This window comes from Plutella xylostella, chromosome 26 (assembly GCF_932276165.1).
Source record: "Plutella xylostella chromosome 26, ilPluXylo3.1, whole genome shotgun sequence".
In the NCBI taxonomy this organism is placed as follows: Eukaryota; Metazoa; Arthropoda; class Insecta; order Lepidoptera; family Plutellidae; genus Plutella; species Plutella xylostella.
This window is the reverse complement of record NC_064006.1, coordinates 2,179,798-2,196,028: the sequence shown is the minus strand read 5'-3', so window position 1 is coordinate 2,196,028 and position 16,231 is coordinate 2,179,798. Positions and strand designations below refer to the sequence as shown.

The following is a 16,231-nucleotide window of genomic DNA, read 5'->3' as shown; positions in this document are numbered from 1 at the left end:
ATGTTCTTTTTTGAGTCCAGACCATATTTATGTATACCAAATTTCATTCAAATCGGTTCAGTAGTTTTGGCGTGAAAGAGTACAGACAGACAGACACAGTTACTTTCACATTTATAATATTAGTTGAACATCAAGTGGTCGGACTATGTTCGCAACACGGAGGTGCTGAGACGAGCCAAAGTCAGCGGAATAGAGGCTTACCTTATGCGACGACAGTTAAGATGGAGCGGACATTTAGCGATAGTTTAAATTAATAAGACCCTTTGTTTTTTATGTGATTGTGGGTAGGTACCTATTTGGGTTTTTATTTAATTGTCACGGATTTTTGTTTGCTCCTACTTACAGTCATTACTTTTGTGTTATATGCGGGAACATGTTAATGGCATCTAGTTGTTATATGTTCATAAGTAATATTTAGTTATTTAACAAAATGCTGTTAGTTCTCCACGAAAATGTAAAAATAAATAAATAAAACATGTCTCCCGGATGAGTGAAGAGAGAATTGCTAAACGCATCTTTTACTCTGAGCTTCAGGACGGCAAGCTGAAACAAGGCGGCCAGTTCCTAAGATACAAAGATGTCCAAAAAAGGCACATGAAGAGGTGCAATATCGAAACCTCTCAATGGGAAAGTCAGGCACAAAATCGTCCACTGAGGAGACAAATAATCCAAGTCAAGACAAACGACTTTGAAGACAAGAGGATACTCGATCTCGATACGAAACGGGACGAGTTAAAAGCCCGACCACCAGCGGCCATAAACTATACTTATTTAAACCGGCGAATACGGCTAGGAGGATATATGTTATAGGATAAAAAACATAAAAATTATGACAAAAATAAAATTTCCAATTTTAATGGCATTTTTTATTTAAATTAATAAAGTCAAACAGTCTTTCCTTAAGTCTAAAATAAATAAATAAAATTAAAAACAAGTTCTTTTAATAAAAAGTACTAACATTGTCCAGTTACATGAACAATTCACATAAATAACCTTAAACACATACCTTTACCGACAAATAGGAACAAACGACACTATTTCTATTGAAATAAGGTCGTTGTTCGAACGATTTGCAACTATGTATTGGAATCTAGCACTATGTATTTGTAAATCGATTTACAGGTCACATTATGTAGCAAGCGAAACTGTTTTTTTCTTCACATTCCACAGTTTAAAAACAAATCAAAAACATATATTTTTTTCTAACCAGCCAGTGGCCTACAACATTTGAAAAAAGAACAAAAAACACGATCAAAACTGAAATCTTTGAGTAACTAAGTTTGACAAACTTGCATGCTTTATGAATATGGACTACAAAATAATAAAAAAAAATTGCTCAATCTCTGTTATCCTATACGTTATAGACAAAGATAGACTAAACTATTTTCATACATCAGATACTTCGATCATAAAAATTGTAAGTCGCGCTATCATCACGAACTATGCAACCCAGTCACAAAAAAAACTGTGAAAACCTCACCCTCGTAAAAGAAGTAAGCTATTTTTACCTGATGGCTATGGTCTGATCGACGTATCTAATATAAAGGCTTTAATTAAATGTTTATTATAAGATTACCAAAAGTGAAATAGGAAATAGGCCAAACCTTTCTTAAGTGACAGAGAAAATACAAAATTAAACAAAACAGTTTCCAATTTCTTTTCCTAACAAAATCCAGATTCTGTCATTAGTTCACCATAGCTACCGATAAAGGAGGCTAAAGCTTGGTAAAAAAAAAACAAAACATTCACATTATGTACCACCGATTCATCTGCTAGTTACGGGCTTAAGACTTCTTATAAGCCGCGTAAGCCATGTCGCTACCGACGTCGTTCAAGGCCCTTCGGTCCCAGCCCCCGCTGCTGCCTCCGGATGACCAGCCGTGGCTCTCGTGGCCGCCGCCGCCGCCGCCGCTCTTCATGCCAAGGATCTTCTTCAGGGCGATGATGCCAGAGAGGAGAAGGGCAATCTGGAATTGAGAAAGGGTTTTGTTAGAGTTTCCTTAGATTGTATCAAATTTTGAGGAGGCCAAGGTGGTGGAGGTTGGTTGGAATTTCTTACTTTAGATCGCATCAAGTTGCATACTTTGGGAGAGGCCTACGTCCAGTACTGGATTGATATAGGCAGAAGAAGAATATTGGTAAGAATGTTTAAAATGATGCGTCAGTAAGGGAATGAGGTGCAGGGTTTCAAAAAAGTATTGGCAACCAAAGAGTGTTTTTCGAATTATGTTTGTTCGTTTTAACGGTTTTCGATGAAAAATACATTGGTCACGTGTTATTTTCTGTGTAGAGAGATCATAATATTTTCGTAAAATTGTTATTATTATCTACAAACCTAGTTAAAAATCACCACAATTAATGTATGAATTAAAAATATTTGAACTAACACTTAAATGCACCTGTGCTTTCCCCCGAAGGGATAAGATGCGAGCATTCATTGATAGAGTATTTTTTTCCAACAATCTTATCTAAAAAATCATACGATATACCTACAGTTCAATGTTACGCGAGGTCAGGTTTCCACTGAATTATGTAATTTCTACTGAGGCAAGGTCGCAAGAAACAGGTTATGCAAATGCATCAACAACTAGTCTGCTTCTTTTACGATCCGTATTTGCTTTCTTTCGATCGTAAAATTGGATTTGCAGGTATTTTTATATTTTTTTAATTTAGGTATCATTCATTAACATGATACATTTTAACATGAATCCTGCACAATATTACAAATAGGAATGCGATAGAGACTTGCTTCAATTGCGAATGGCAGTCAAGTCTATAAATTTTACTGTAAAATAAGGAAGAATACCGTTCTCTTAAATAATTGAAAGCAATAGCAAAAGTTAACAATGATTATATACTCAATACATTGCTTCATTATCATTAACGTCATATTATTATGTATTTTTAAGAGTGATATAAAACAATCACACACAGTGCATGTCCCTATAGTAGCAATAATGAATATGCAAGTGATTCAAATAAAGGTCAAATATTATTTTTTAATAATGTTATTTCACAATGTCACAAAATTTAAATTAAGCTCTATGAAAACATTACATCCATTGGTCGATATTTTATAAAAACTTTGCATTATTCATTATAGCGTAGGTAGGTTTTAAAAGTTTGTACGACGATGACGGATCGACCATAACCTGAGGTCCGCAGATTGTAAGAGACTATTCTGTATTACTGAATTCGATCCGTAGAAGTATTTTCTCAGATCTCGCCATTTGTTATTGAAATTACTTGTCTAAGTTGGAATTCCATAGTCATCAGAAGGAAATCTAGAGCGCCTGTGGATGAAACAGCAGCCGCACGAGATTTACTTGAGACGACTACGAAATAAACACACCACATTTATAGCACAAAAAAACCGACTTTGAAAAAAATATGTTTTTTTAGATAGGTACTGTTTTTTTAACTTATTTTCTAACACTCTGTTCGTGCGCGCGAATGCTAAATTGTAACTGCGTGTATTGTATCATTTGGGTTGCCAGTGTCGAGGAGAAAAGTGTCCAAAAAATAGCTTAAACTAATATAATATAATATGTAATAGTGGGTAGGTATTTACCTATGTTACCTATGTATTTTATACTTCGTGCCTAGCTATTTATAAAAATAAACTATAGCTAGTTTATTTTTAGGCTGTTATGTAATCAACATTATAAAAAATCAGTCTACTATTTTAAAAAACCATAACGCCTTTAGTAATACATAAAATGATGAATAGAAATAGGTGTATTACATTTTTATTGGAAGAAATTGGAAATCACGGACAAAATAGTAAAATAAGATAGCGGAATGAAAATTATGAAAATGGACATTGCGGTGTTTGAAATTAATTAAAGTAAGTAATGACTTACTTAAAAAAAAAACTTTTTTTCCCTTCAATTTTATATTTTGGTCCTATAATGGCATCACTGAAAGGCTTAGCATTGCGTAAGTACGGAGCGTGTCAAGGGAATTTAAATAAGGAACGATGTAATGCAACCTTTTGTTTTATAAGGGATTCAGTTAATAAACTTAGTTGTTCAAACCTTATTACTATTAACAAACGGTTCATTTTCGTCTTCAAAAAGACTGTAGTAAGTAGTAGGTCTTTAACATGCGATATTATTTATGTGGTTATTTTATGAAGAAAAAATACGTCATATTTTACGGTTTCATATTGTATAACGAACTTATTCTGTACTAGCTGTTCCCGCGAGCTTCGCTTCGCCTTAAAAAGTTTTCCCGTGGGCATTCCGGGATAAGAAAAGTAGCCTTCTAGTTCTTTCTTAGGGTCTAGCTAGCTAGACCATATGTATACCAAATTTCATTCAAATCCGTTCAGTAGTTTTGGCGTGAAAGAGTAACAGACAGACACAGTTACTTTCGCATTTATATGAGTTAGGATAAATTATAATAATAAAAATAAACAGTTTTTTAACAAACAAGCTGTCATCTGTAATTAGACAAACATTGACATTAAAAAGAAACTTAATGAGTACTGACAGTCTATTCTAAATACGCGAATATTAAAATTACTAATGGAACTATAGTTTCACGCAATAAAATTAGCAGTTGTGTGTAATAAATGTAGAAAACGATTTTAGAGACAACACTTTTATAAGCATGTTTTAGTAGTTAGAAAGAAATAGGCCTGCTATTAAGAAATTAAACTGACATTTTAATTTAGTTTAATGAGAATACTATTATCTTAACTGAAATGTTTGTTAATTATGAGAAAGCTAGCCGAGCTCTTTATGATTTTAGTTTCAACGGTGTCGGACAGTCAATAATATAATGTAAATAATTGTTTCCATAATAGTCAGTACGTAAGAAGTTTAATTTCATTTCACTATAGCTGTTGTCTGCAATAAAGTGCATGTCATGGGCTACAATAAAATGTTTTCGGCATAACTCCTACTGTATTTATTGCAGCTCAGTCGGGTAAGCGCCCGCGTCTCACGCCAGAGATGCGGGTTCAAATCCCGGCGCTGACATGTAGGTACCAATGAGTTCATTGGAATTTGAGTAAAATGTATAAAATCACTCTTACGGTGAAAGAAAACATTGTGAAGAACCCTGCATATCTATATAATGTGGACCCACCAACCCGCAGTGGTGGGAAATGGTTCAAGGCTTGGACTCCAAGCTTAGGAAGGCAGTTAAGGCCTTGGTCATATGCACAATGGTTCCACTCGAGAGAGACAGGAGCAGGTACTTACACCCCCACAGAGAAAATCATGCATAAATACTTATTCCAAGTGGACTGGATGCTGGTGGATCTTTATGTATATTGTTTTACATTATATACTATGACAACTACATACAAATGAATATCACAAAACAGCGTACAGTCCCACACAAAACCCTTCAATTTCATGCAAAACACGTATACGTGATATCAACATTTGAATTGTCTGTATAAGTCGACTTTCTTACTATAATAGCTGTATAAATGAGCCCTTGCAGGTACAAGCAAGTCCTAGAAAGCTAGCTTAGGTCACGACTAGAATGCCTTTCGTTCAGGGTCAAAAGTGGAGAAAGTAAATAAAGGCAACTTCCAAGGAAGACCTCTTCTCGGCTTTGATGACACTTGATTACCAGACATGAGGAAACTTTTTGAGAGACATTGACTCATGTCAGTTTTAGAATTTAAAGCAATAGGTAACGATGTTTATTGATGTAAAAGAAAAAAAAAGATGAGAAACCAATGGCGAAAGACGAATGACGTTTTCATAGTACCGTAATAATGCGTTCATTACTAAACAGACACACACTCATCATATTAGAATGTATTACAAGAGGCTGCGAATCACAAAAAAACTCACACATTACATGTCATCAACAAAGTCAAGTTCATCACAGTACAATGCCTTTTGTAGCTTGTGCAAACCGCGTAAGAGTGTGAAAAATCCAACTTTCACTGGTCAAAATTTATGAATACATTGAAAAAGTCAAGAGAGTACTCACAATTTGCGGTCAGTAATGTGCATCATTTGATGGTCATTTCATCATTGAATAACTCGAAGAAAAAATCAAGCTCAACAATGCAAAATCAAATGCAGGCAATGAAACAAACGCAAATTTTCACGTACGTGGGGCAAAGTCGAAAGTTATACGTGGAAAAGCATCTAATCATATTATCTGATGGACATGATCTATCATGTCGGGTAGATCACATAGGTTGCCATGATATGACCTCTTGATCCAGCATATGTAATTATAGTAGATGGACTTTGTAATTGGACGGCTATGCGTGCTTTCTTTCAAATCTCGAAAGCACGTAATGACGTCTATCACAGAGATATTATACTGGATCAGACTAAAGTTCAAGGTCTATTTTGATTTTCTGTATTTTAAAATTTAATGTACGGGAAATATAAACAGGCATAATTATTGTATCAAACTAGAAAGCAATACGCAAGCTCTTATATCGGAGGTCAAAACTCACTTTGGGTCGCTGAGCCAACCGAAGTAAGTAATAAAGAAAACAATACTGTCACTTCAATCTATAGAAAATTATAGCAAACGATGAAAGAACAAGAAGACACTATCACACAATAAGACATTAAAAATTAATTGTTCTAAAAGAAAAAAAAACAACCATGAATTAAAAAAAACATGAAACTAATTAGCTGCCTCATATTCATAGGAAGAAAATACACACTAAGTTGTAATAACATCCTCAATAGCTTGATTTCAAAGTGACAACCGAGCGATTAGATTCCCATTATTGTTTTGCTTTTTGCATATCGTGAACTGTGTCAGAAGGGGCATTAAGTTCAATCAGTTGTTTATTGGGAGCGCACTCATCATTCATACAAGAGTAGGATGTGTTACATTAACACACAAGTTCTTCAGTTTTAGGTTTCTGTAGCACTGGGTTATTAATGTCTTTCTGATATCAATGTCATCGTGCATAAGTTATTTTGTGTTTTTGTATCGTGGTTTTATCATATTGTACAGTATAATTATTTAGGTGAATTATAAATATTTCTTCTTAGTCTGTCTGTGACAAACACCATATAATTATGCTACCGAGTATCACCAGTACCACCATGGAAACATTAGCAATTGACAATCCATGTGCAGCCTCACTTGCTTGTCAAACATCTGTGAGATTCATACAAGTAACTACAACGCTGCTTAAGGATTGTTCATTGCTAATGTTTGGTGGTGGTAAGCCCACTGGGCTCGCGTTTGTCATTGCGACGAAATGATGTAAGTTTTTAGTAGCTGCCAGCCAAGGGCTTGGATAAAAATACATTGGAAAAGCCTTTGTTAATATTTGGGTATGCGTAATTCATTAAATTATAGTGTTTATTTTTTTTAATTTTTCACTTTTTGAAATAAAACTCTCAAATAGCTTATGTTAATTTGACAAAATAAGGAAACATATTCCAAGAACAAATAGATTACCTATATGGCTAGTGAAAGGGAATCCATAAGGATGTCATGATATTATAGTGGCTCAAGATATAAAATGGAACGTACCTCGCTTCTAGCGCTTCTAAATATAATTGGATATACTGCATCGTAAGTAGCGTCAACAAAGACATTGTTAGGTGTTTGTTGGATAAAAGAAACATTGAATTGTTTTAGATTTTCTGGATTCTACAGTAGGTAGGTATATCGTTATTCGCAGGTGCACATACTGCACATTAATAAACTAACCTTGATTTAATGTATCTTAACATATCTCAAGGATGTCTAACTAATATCTAATATTTATAGCTCAAATAGTCCACTTAGTGCTAATTTTTAATAAAAAATATATATTTTTAGGTATAATAATAATAAATATTTATTTTCAGACCGCATAGTCCATAGTAAGTGTTAGTAACAATGAGTAGATAGGTAGTAGAAAGTATTTTGTTTTAATTAAGATTATTCAGTTTTTTTTACCTAATGATTAAACACTTCTTGGAAAAACTTGCTTTATGTTTTTCTTTGCGGACTCTACAGCTATTGGCTACGCTAAACCACAACTCATAATCCAAGTCTGAACGTTTTGTCTTGTAGCTGGATGCGCTATGTCATTATCTGCTGTTAGAACTGTGTTGGTACCAACACAAGGTATTTACTACATTGTTTACTTGCCTGAGGGTTTTATAGGGAAAACTGAATGAACCTAGGATCTTGAAAAATTTAAACATATTATGCTGCATACTAAATAGAGGTACTTTTGTGTTTGGTCGCAATCGGCAATCTTAATAGATTTTAGTTTATACTACTTTCAGAAACTCTCACTACCATTTGATGTGTTTTTTTTTACCTAATACCTAAGTACCTTTAATAATTTAATAAAAAAAACCTTTTACATCGATTGCAGGTTTCCACTGTCTTGTTTAATAGTTATTGTCTTTATATGTACAAACACCTGCACTTCTGTCGTGCTTTCATCTGACACTTATAGAAAAGATTTTCCCATTGATCTATTGTTTAGAACAAGACAGTGATTGAAAAGAAACTATTCAAACATCTCATCCGAAAATGGTTAAGTAGTTAGCCTGTAATAGGCCTAATAAAATGAAAAGGCTTAAATGAATTGTCATTCCTTTTAAGATAAACTATTCTTTGTTCTTAACGAGTGAAAGATGCATAGTATCTTCTTCGTTTAAATATTAAACCTGCCTTTCTATACGTTTTGAAACATGGTCGTAACACAACATGGACTAAGCAAATTAAATTAACGGCCCTAAAACCAGGACCATTATAAAAGGTATACAGAAGCATGCAGTCATCATAATAAACTCTAACTATTTTGCCATCGACATTCTCCTAGCCCCCTAGGCTTTCAAAACATTCGTAAGAAATGGAACAACGACGTAAAGTAAAATGCTTTCACCCGCTAGTTCACTAGATCTGGAGCACAAATCTTAACACGAATCAAAAGTCCCACAGAATAGTGTTGAGTTCAAAACCCGATAAAACAATTCTCACGCATCTTTGTACGTGAACTTTACCGATTACAATGTGAAAGATGTTATGCATGGGAAAAGGTAACAAGGCCTCTCCAATTAATTTTCTATAATTAACTGATGGTATTTTTATTATAATAAGTAGAAACCATTGTTACGGCGCCAGATAGGAGACTTGATTCATATTAATTGTTGTTCTATTAAATGTACCAGCGGTGCAGAGAAAGACCCATTGTTTTTTTAACACACCGTAAGAGCTTTGAATATTTAAATTCTTCTCTATCACAGTTTTTGCTAATTGAATAATTATCAATCGCACAGCCGCCAATTAAGATTTTCTCTAAAACCGTCATAGGGGCTATATTTTGGATACCACAACTTTTTTGGTCCTATAGCGTTCTTTCCATTTACATTAATAACGTCGGAAAATCAAGCACAGTTGAAAAATACTCGTGAGCAATGACAAAGTTCCAGTGGAACCAACGGCAAGTATAACTGTTTCATTGCTAACGAGTGTAGTATCGTGTAGAACCTAGAGGCCTTACCACAAAAACTTAGACAGTATTTAACAGATTTTTAGCCTTGTCAAACACCTGATAAATCTGTATTTTTTTAAACACTCATCTTCATTAGCCTATAGCAGTCCAGTGCTGGACGTAGGCCTCTCCCCATGCATGCCACTGGATGCGATCTTTAGCTTTCCACTATTTAATCAATATTCAAGTTTTTTTGTGGTAATTGACAGTAATTGTATGTCGCAAAATGACTCATACCTTAGCAACAATCAGGGCTTTTCCTGCCAGCACGAACAGGGCGGCTATCGCCAGGGGGATCATTGCTGCCATCTTCATCGCCATCCCCATCGCCATCATCCCCATCATCTTCTTCATCTTGCCTCGTCCTGAAATTTTCAGTTTTAACGGGTTACATTAAAGTTGTTACAATAGTACGGTCAGGAGCAGAGAACCTGACCCCCCTCTCATAGTAACAATGCTTCTCAGAGGGGTCAGGTTTTTGTAGTTTTGTTCCCCAATACGTATCATCAATACTGTGCATTTTACCTCCGACTAAAAAGAGGGATGTTTAATTTAAACGTGTCTGTGTATCTGTGTGTGTGTATCTGTCTGTTGTAGTGTAGTTCCCAAATGGCTGAGCAGTTTTTCTGTGGTTTGAACAGTGTTATTAGCCATATTTTATCAAAATCGGCGTAGCCGTTTAAAAGTTATGCGACTTTTAGTGTTGAATCTCGGGGGTTTTTAACATTTGTTGGGTTATTACCACCGTAGTTTTATATTAGTATTACGTTGGCATCATACTACTTAATATCTTTTAATTTTTTTGAGTAATGACCGGACTCTAGGTATTATTAGATATTATTACACATACCTCCATGAGCGATTCAACTCTTACGAATTTAGGGGTAAGTCCACATTTGTATACTTTCCTTAAATTTCCTTTAAATCTGCTCATGTAGGTATGAATACGTGTAAATAAATAAAAGTAGTTCACTGTCTACTAGTGGTCAGTAAATAAGGCAGTTCAAGATTACAAAAAAACGCATAAAAGTAATGCCGGATGTTATTATGCCTTCAGAAATATTAGAGTCATTTGTGATGCTCCGATCGTGTTGTGAGATGCGATGCGAGCAAATTTGTGATTTATGGGTTTCTCTGATGTGTTCTACAAATACCTTATATGTTTAACATATAGTTATGATGATCTTGACTGTAAAATTTTTGTAAAGAAGCCATCTTTGAGTATAATTTAAATAGCATAGTGTAGTCAAGCTTGAAGATTTAAAAATATAATTATATTTTTAGTAGGTAATATCGATTGAGTTATAGCTAATACTGGTAGTATTGGCTGTAGTAGGTCTGATATACTCTATTAAATATAAATGATTTTATGATTTTAAGTTCATTAAATTGCTGTACGCGTATGAAAACTATAAATGAAAACCATAAAGCCATCAATATTTAGGGGATAGTTACGTATAACATGTTATGGTAACATAAAGTTCAAAGGCAAAAGGTTTCTTCTCACGATCGAAGTTCAATTTGTTAAAATTATCGACTATGAAAAGTTTAATTGCAATCAATCTGTAGTAACAGAAATACTTTCACCTTTATCCGTACGAACAGTAATTGTTTTAATATTATTGAAGCTTTGTATCGTTACATCTTCAAAGTTTTATTTCACTTTGATGTGATCATTGTCATTACTACTTTCTTTCAAAGGTCAAAGGTCATCAATCTTTATGTTTTAAGTGCATTGAGCAATTGATTATGATTACTTTAGACATGAAGTTTGTAATTCTGATAATGTCAAAATGCTTTTAAGCTTACATACCCATTCATTCAATTACTTTTTAATGGTTTTGTAAAATTAAATACCTAATTGTCTTCAAGAGGGTGAATTTTAATGTCACGCTAAAGTTGACACAAACAAAAGCAAATGCTGGCATCAGACATAAACACAAGAAGCAAATTAAGAAGAAGAATGAAAATATCCCGTGAAATTCAAACATAATAGGTGTAGCGTTATACTGTTGATTTTGAAGAGTCTTTAATACGCACGTTCCAAGAGCGATGTTTGAACTGCAAAAGCAGTATAAATTTTCACACTGTATACAATTTTACACCGAGAAAGATCATGAGCGCCAAATTTGAAAATAATGGGCAATTTGATCATCTAGCCATGTGACAGCGGAATTAGAGATTTTTTTAAACACATTGTGTGTATGAAAGTTTATAACGATTTAAAAAGTTCTATAACACTGCTATAAAGCGGCGGGTTGGTCACGGGAAATGCTATGTAATTTCATCGATCACAATACAGCTTTTTGCAGTGAAAAGTAATGACTTTGAGGTTTACTTGAAATTGGTTCGCTTTGGTAATAAATAGCTTTATCGGTACGTTTATGGGCAGTTGAGGACATGATCAGTTGTTGCTAGGTAAAAATAAATTATATATCCTACCTATCAGGGCAATACCTACATCTTCCTAGTTATATTAGTAAGCATGGGACAACCTCTAGCCTACATACATAATATAAAATACAATATTTCACTAAGTATGATGGATTTATGAGGCAGAGATTTTGGTCCAGCATTGGTTGGCTGATGATGATAATAATGATTTACCAATACGATCGATAATTTGATAGTTTTTATTATTTTACAAACAAATGAAGTACCTAATCATTCCCTACTCTGCAAAGTTTAATTCACACACATTTCAAATTATTTGAAGACTAGCATAATAATGCTAGTCTTCAAATAATTTGAAATGTGTGTGTGTGTGTGAGTGTGATTTCAAAGTTGTTTCCTTGTGTTATCTATGCTTAAGAGAGCACGATAAATGTACGGTGTCATTGTTGACATGATAAATTGCTTGAACTTAGTAAACGTGGTATTCTATTCTGTATTTTATTTGTAGAATTTCTGTGCATATGGCGGTACCTATAAAGTTCACTATGATAGTAAATATGAAGTCGCCAAAATAATTCGTAAATCAATTTGAATTGAAAGAGTTTATGAACAAGCAATATTATAGTTATTGAAGAAAAGCTTTACCTTAGGCTTGAGTAATTATAATAAAGTACCAACAATTCATTCTAAATGCATGAGAGTTGAATGTATTTCATAGCTCATGTATTTTTCGTAAGTATCCAAAATGACGTAGAATTAGAAAACGTAGGTAATGTTTGTAGTAAGATAAGTAATGTAAGTTGGAATTAATTAAGTCACTACTTGTATATTTATGAGTTTAACCATCTCATGTTTGCGTAATAAAGATTTGCCCTGAAAGTTTATAATCTTCTGATTTTCATGCAAAGATTAACTTTAATTAAATGGATTTTATATATTTTATAATGAATAGGTACATAATATTATATTGTCTTGATTTTAATAAGTATTAGTGTTATCATAATTTCATATTTGTAGGTAGTTTAGGGTTGATTTTTCAAATTAGTAAAATAAGACAATAAGATACTGAAATTTTGTCTTTATAACTAGTGCAATAAAATAATGTTAGTATAACTGACTAAAATTTCTTGCTACGAAATCTGTTGCCATCATTAAACTTATCAAATGAGGTCAACCTGGAAATGTTAATTCTGTTATGCTTAAGGTTAGTGAATATGGAAGGTCCAATAAAGAGAAAAAAGCAACAGTTCATTACCTTCCTCGACCCCTTGACCTAGCTGTTGTCCGGTGATCTTCGGCAGGGACAGCTGAATGGTCCTGGAGTTGGCGAAGGCAGCCACTCGGTCCCACAGCATCTCTGTGAGGGCTCCATCCTTATCCTGGTAATTCCTCGGCAGCGCCGCTTCCAAATCCTTCTCACTGGTCACTCCCACTTCAGCTTCCGACGTCTTCACAACTTCGATCCCATCTACCAAAGGTATATTCTCCATACGAGCTGCCCTATCAAAGAACAGTATGGCCTTCTTCTTCAAACACGGAAACACGCCGTCCGACCGCTGGCAGTCTTCGTAAATCCTCATGACACTTCGAAAACCGAAATCATCTTTCGTCGTCGCTGATTGGACGGCCGCCACTGTCAGCGCCAGGCAGATGACCTTTACAAACATGATGATGAACCCTGACAGTGATGCACTCAGGTCGGGAGGTAAAAAAAGACTGTTTAGGCATAAGCCGCCGCGCGCCGTATTTATACGTTATGTTGTTACTGCAAAAAGAGTTACAGATGCAAGATCGGGGGTACGGCGTGCTTAGCCTCGTCTTTGTGTGCGAGTGTGCGGATAGGCGAAGGTGTGAGTGTAGTGGTAGGTCGTGAGCTAGGCAAGGGAAGGGATCGGACCAGGGATGGATTGTGGCGAATTTAATTGTCATGTAAAGAAATTTTACGCCGCTAATGGTACTGATGCTGTTAGATAACTCGCGCAATTGGCTAAGAATCTAAATGTTTATTGTTGCTAATGCGATAGGTGAAATGCTGAAAGTAGTGAAAGATGTACCTTTTTCGTAGATTTGGTTGTGGATAAAGTTGGTTGGTGAGTAAATGTTCCGTGCGATGACTGCGATGTAATGATATGTTTTCCAGTGCGTTTTACGTTGTCCGTGTAATGATATACGTGTATGAATGTCAAGTTTTAGTATATGTGCATACGATCAGACGTAGTAATCTGCATGATCATAAATATATTGTACCTCCGTACATAAATAGTGTTATGTCAACAAAAAATATAATGACCCACCCCAGCGCAAACGGTTTCAATCTGACTCATAGGTAGAAGTTAGATAAATGAAATATTATTGATCGATGCATACATACAAACAAACTGTGTTGATCAAGTATTTTGCTCGAAGCCTATCGTCAGTAACCCTTAAAATTATGGGCACATTTGTACTTGACACGTATATCTGCTGCTGACTGTACTTTCAAATATCAGAAAACTATGCAAAAAGAAATTGTACGCAGGCAACTGTGAATACCCTCAGGGGTGAGTTGAACTGCAAGTCAAACAATTTCCTCAGAGGAAACATAAGACGAAAATGTAGGCACCTTTTCTATTATATAAGTACCTACCTAATCGAACCATTTCATGTGCATTGTGCAACCCTATTATTCATCCTAGGAAAAACTATAATTGTGTAGCTAATATTGTTAAACAGGACCTAAGTATAAGTAGATGTTTCAAAAGTTTATTTTTTGTTAAAACGAGCCAATAATACCCACATAGTTTGACTGACATGCTGAAAACGTTTTGTTACCAAAATAATTGCAAATTGTAAAACCTTATAAGAGACCATACCGTTGGATTATGCCGTGGGCTAAAAGCATTATTTCAATAACGGTCAAGTGTGAATCCGTCAGACAGGAGGATGATGAGAGGCTGAAACATGCATGTTAAAACTAATATTGACGACCGAATGGTGTAGTGGTTAGTGTACCCTGACAGCTATACAATAATTATTATAGAATACAGATCCCGGGTTCGATTCAAGGTGGGTCCAGATATTTGTTTAAACATAGATATTAAATTTGTACTCGGGTTTTGAAAGTTTCATCACCACAATCATATCTCTGGGCATCATCATCATATTGCTGGGGCTTGGGTCACCTTTCAATGAAGGAAGGTTTTAGGCCTAGTTCACCACGCTGGCCTAGTGCGGGTTGGTGGACCAAGCAAGCTTGTGCTAAGAGAGTTGTCGGGTAAATGGCCAACTCGACTGTCAGATGTTTTCAAGCTCCCCGAAGACTTGGACTAGGCTTTTTTTTTTTTTAATAGCCTGCGTTGTGTCCCACTGCTGGGCAAAGGCCTCCTTATATTTATAATATAAGGACTAGGCTTAGCGAATAAAATTTAATAAGTACATTTTTAATGGCCTTCCTTCCAATGGCAAACTATAAATATTGCCTCTGTAAACTGTTTTTTACGGAAACACATTTGGTGCCTTCAGAATAGCTACAATTTTAATATTTTTTTCCGTTTTACCAAATTTGCCAAGGAACGATAATAGTCGTAGGAAGGTTGTTGTACTCAGTTCATGAGTGAGAGGTCAGATTTGACAGATCACTTAGGCCCATCATTGTCTCACGTCATTATCCATTTTATTCTTCGAGGCAATAATGAAAAAGAAAGTTCATTACAAAAAACAACACTCAACGTCAGAAATCAGGTTGACTAGAGGAAAATGGTTTTTGAGTTTTAGTTTAGCATTTAAAATATCCTGATAAATAGTTGGGTAAATAACTTCTCAATTCTCATAGAGGCGAATTTTAATGACTTCACTTAAACTAGAATGTATGCATTAAGAATCGACTTTTACGTGTAAAAGGGCGCTCATACTGTCATTCCTGAACAACTTTCGTTCTTAAAATATTGGAAATCCGTGCGCCTTTGGGCTTACTATACACTTTTTGAATGTATAGTATTTACTTAGATCAATGACATAATAATATTATGTACATATTATAATATATTATATTGTATTATATATCTATATTTCATGTATGAATTAATGTCAAACTATCTTTCACCTGGGATTTTAAGACTCACCACCGGCTGTGATGACCTATGTAGGGTAACGTAACGTACCTAGGGACATTTTCGACTACCCCAACTTTGAATGAAGCTATCGCAGCGTACAACTAAGATATGAATGTGAAATTTTCTTTATTCGGTAGGATATATAATCTATTATCACTAGTATTTGTGCTAAAGCTTTAGTGTGGCCAGATTTTATTAAATTAAGATATAAGTAAAAATGCTTGTTTTGACCCAAGGTACGTTACACGTTTGTACCTTGGGACACTGTTTCCTATAGCTTTGTACTATGGAAAATGCAAAC

The 16,231-nt window shown here is 34.8% G+C and overlaps 1 protein-coding gene across 1 annotated transcript; it reads right to left on the bottom strand.

The window, feature by feature from the left end:
- Positions 1-1,784: 1,784 nt before the first annotated feature.
- On the bottom strand, positions 1,785-13,558 carry LOC105391585. The gene is made up of 3 exons (XM_011563085.3): positions 13,095-13,558; positions 9,683-9,810; positions 1,785-1,967 (listed from the first exon to the last, which is right to left on the bottom strand). Exons 1-3 carry the CDS (start codon positions 13,504-13,506, stop codon positions 1,785-1,787), a joined length of 723 nt encoding a protein of 240 aa, XP_011561387.1. The 5' UTR covers positions 13,507-13,558.
- Between the last annotated feature and the right edge of the window lie 2,673 nt (positions 13,559-16,231).

What these genes read in the sequence shown, in the direction of transcription:
- LOC105391585 (XM_011563085.3), bottom strand. Translation starts at nt 13,506, where the DNA reads ATGTTTGTAAAGGTCATCTGCCTGGCGCTGACAGTGGCGGCCGTCCAA. An exon ending in AGGTCAAGGGGTCGAGGAAG is followed by an intron (nt 9,811 to 13,094) that starts GTAATGAACTGT and finishes TGAAAATTTCAG; the next exon opens with GACGAGGCAAGATGAAGAAG. An exon ending in AAGCCCTGATTGTTGCTAAG is followed by an intron (nt 1,968 to 9,682) that starts GTATGAGTCATT and finishes TCTCAATTCCAG; the next exon opens with ATTGCCCTTCTCCTCTCTGG.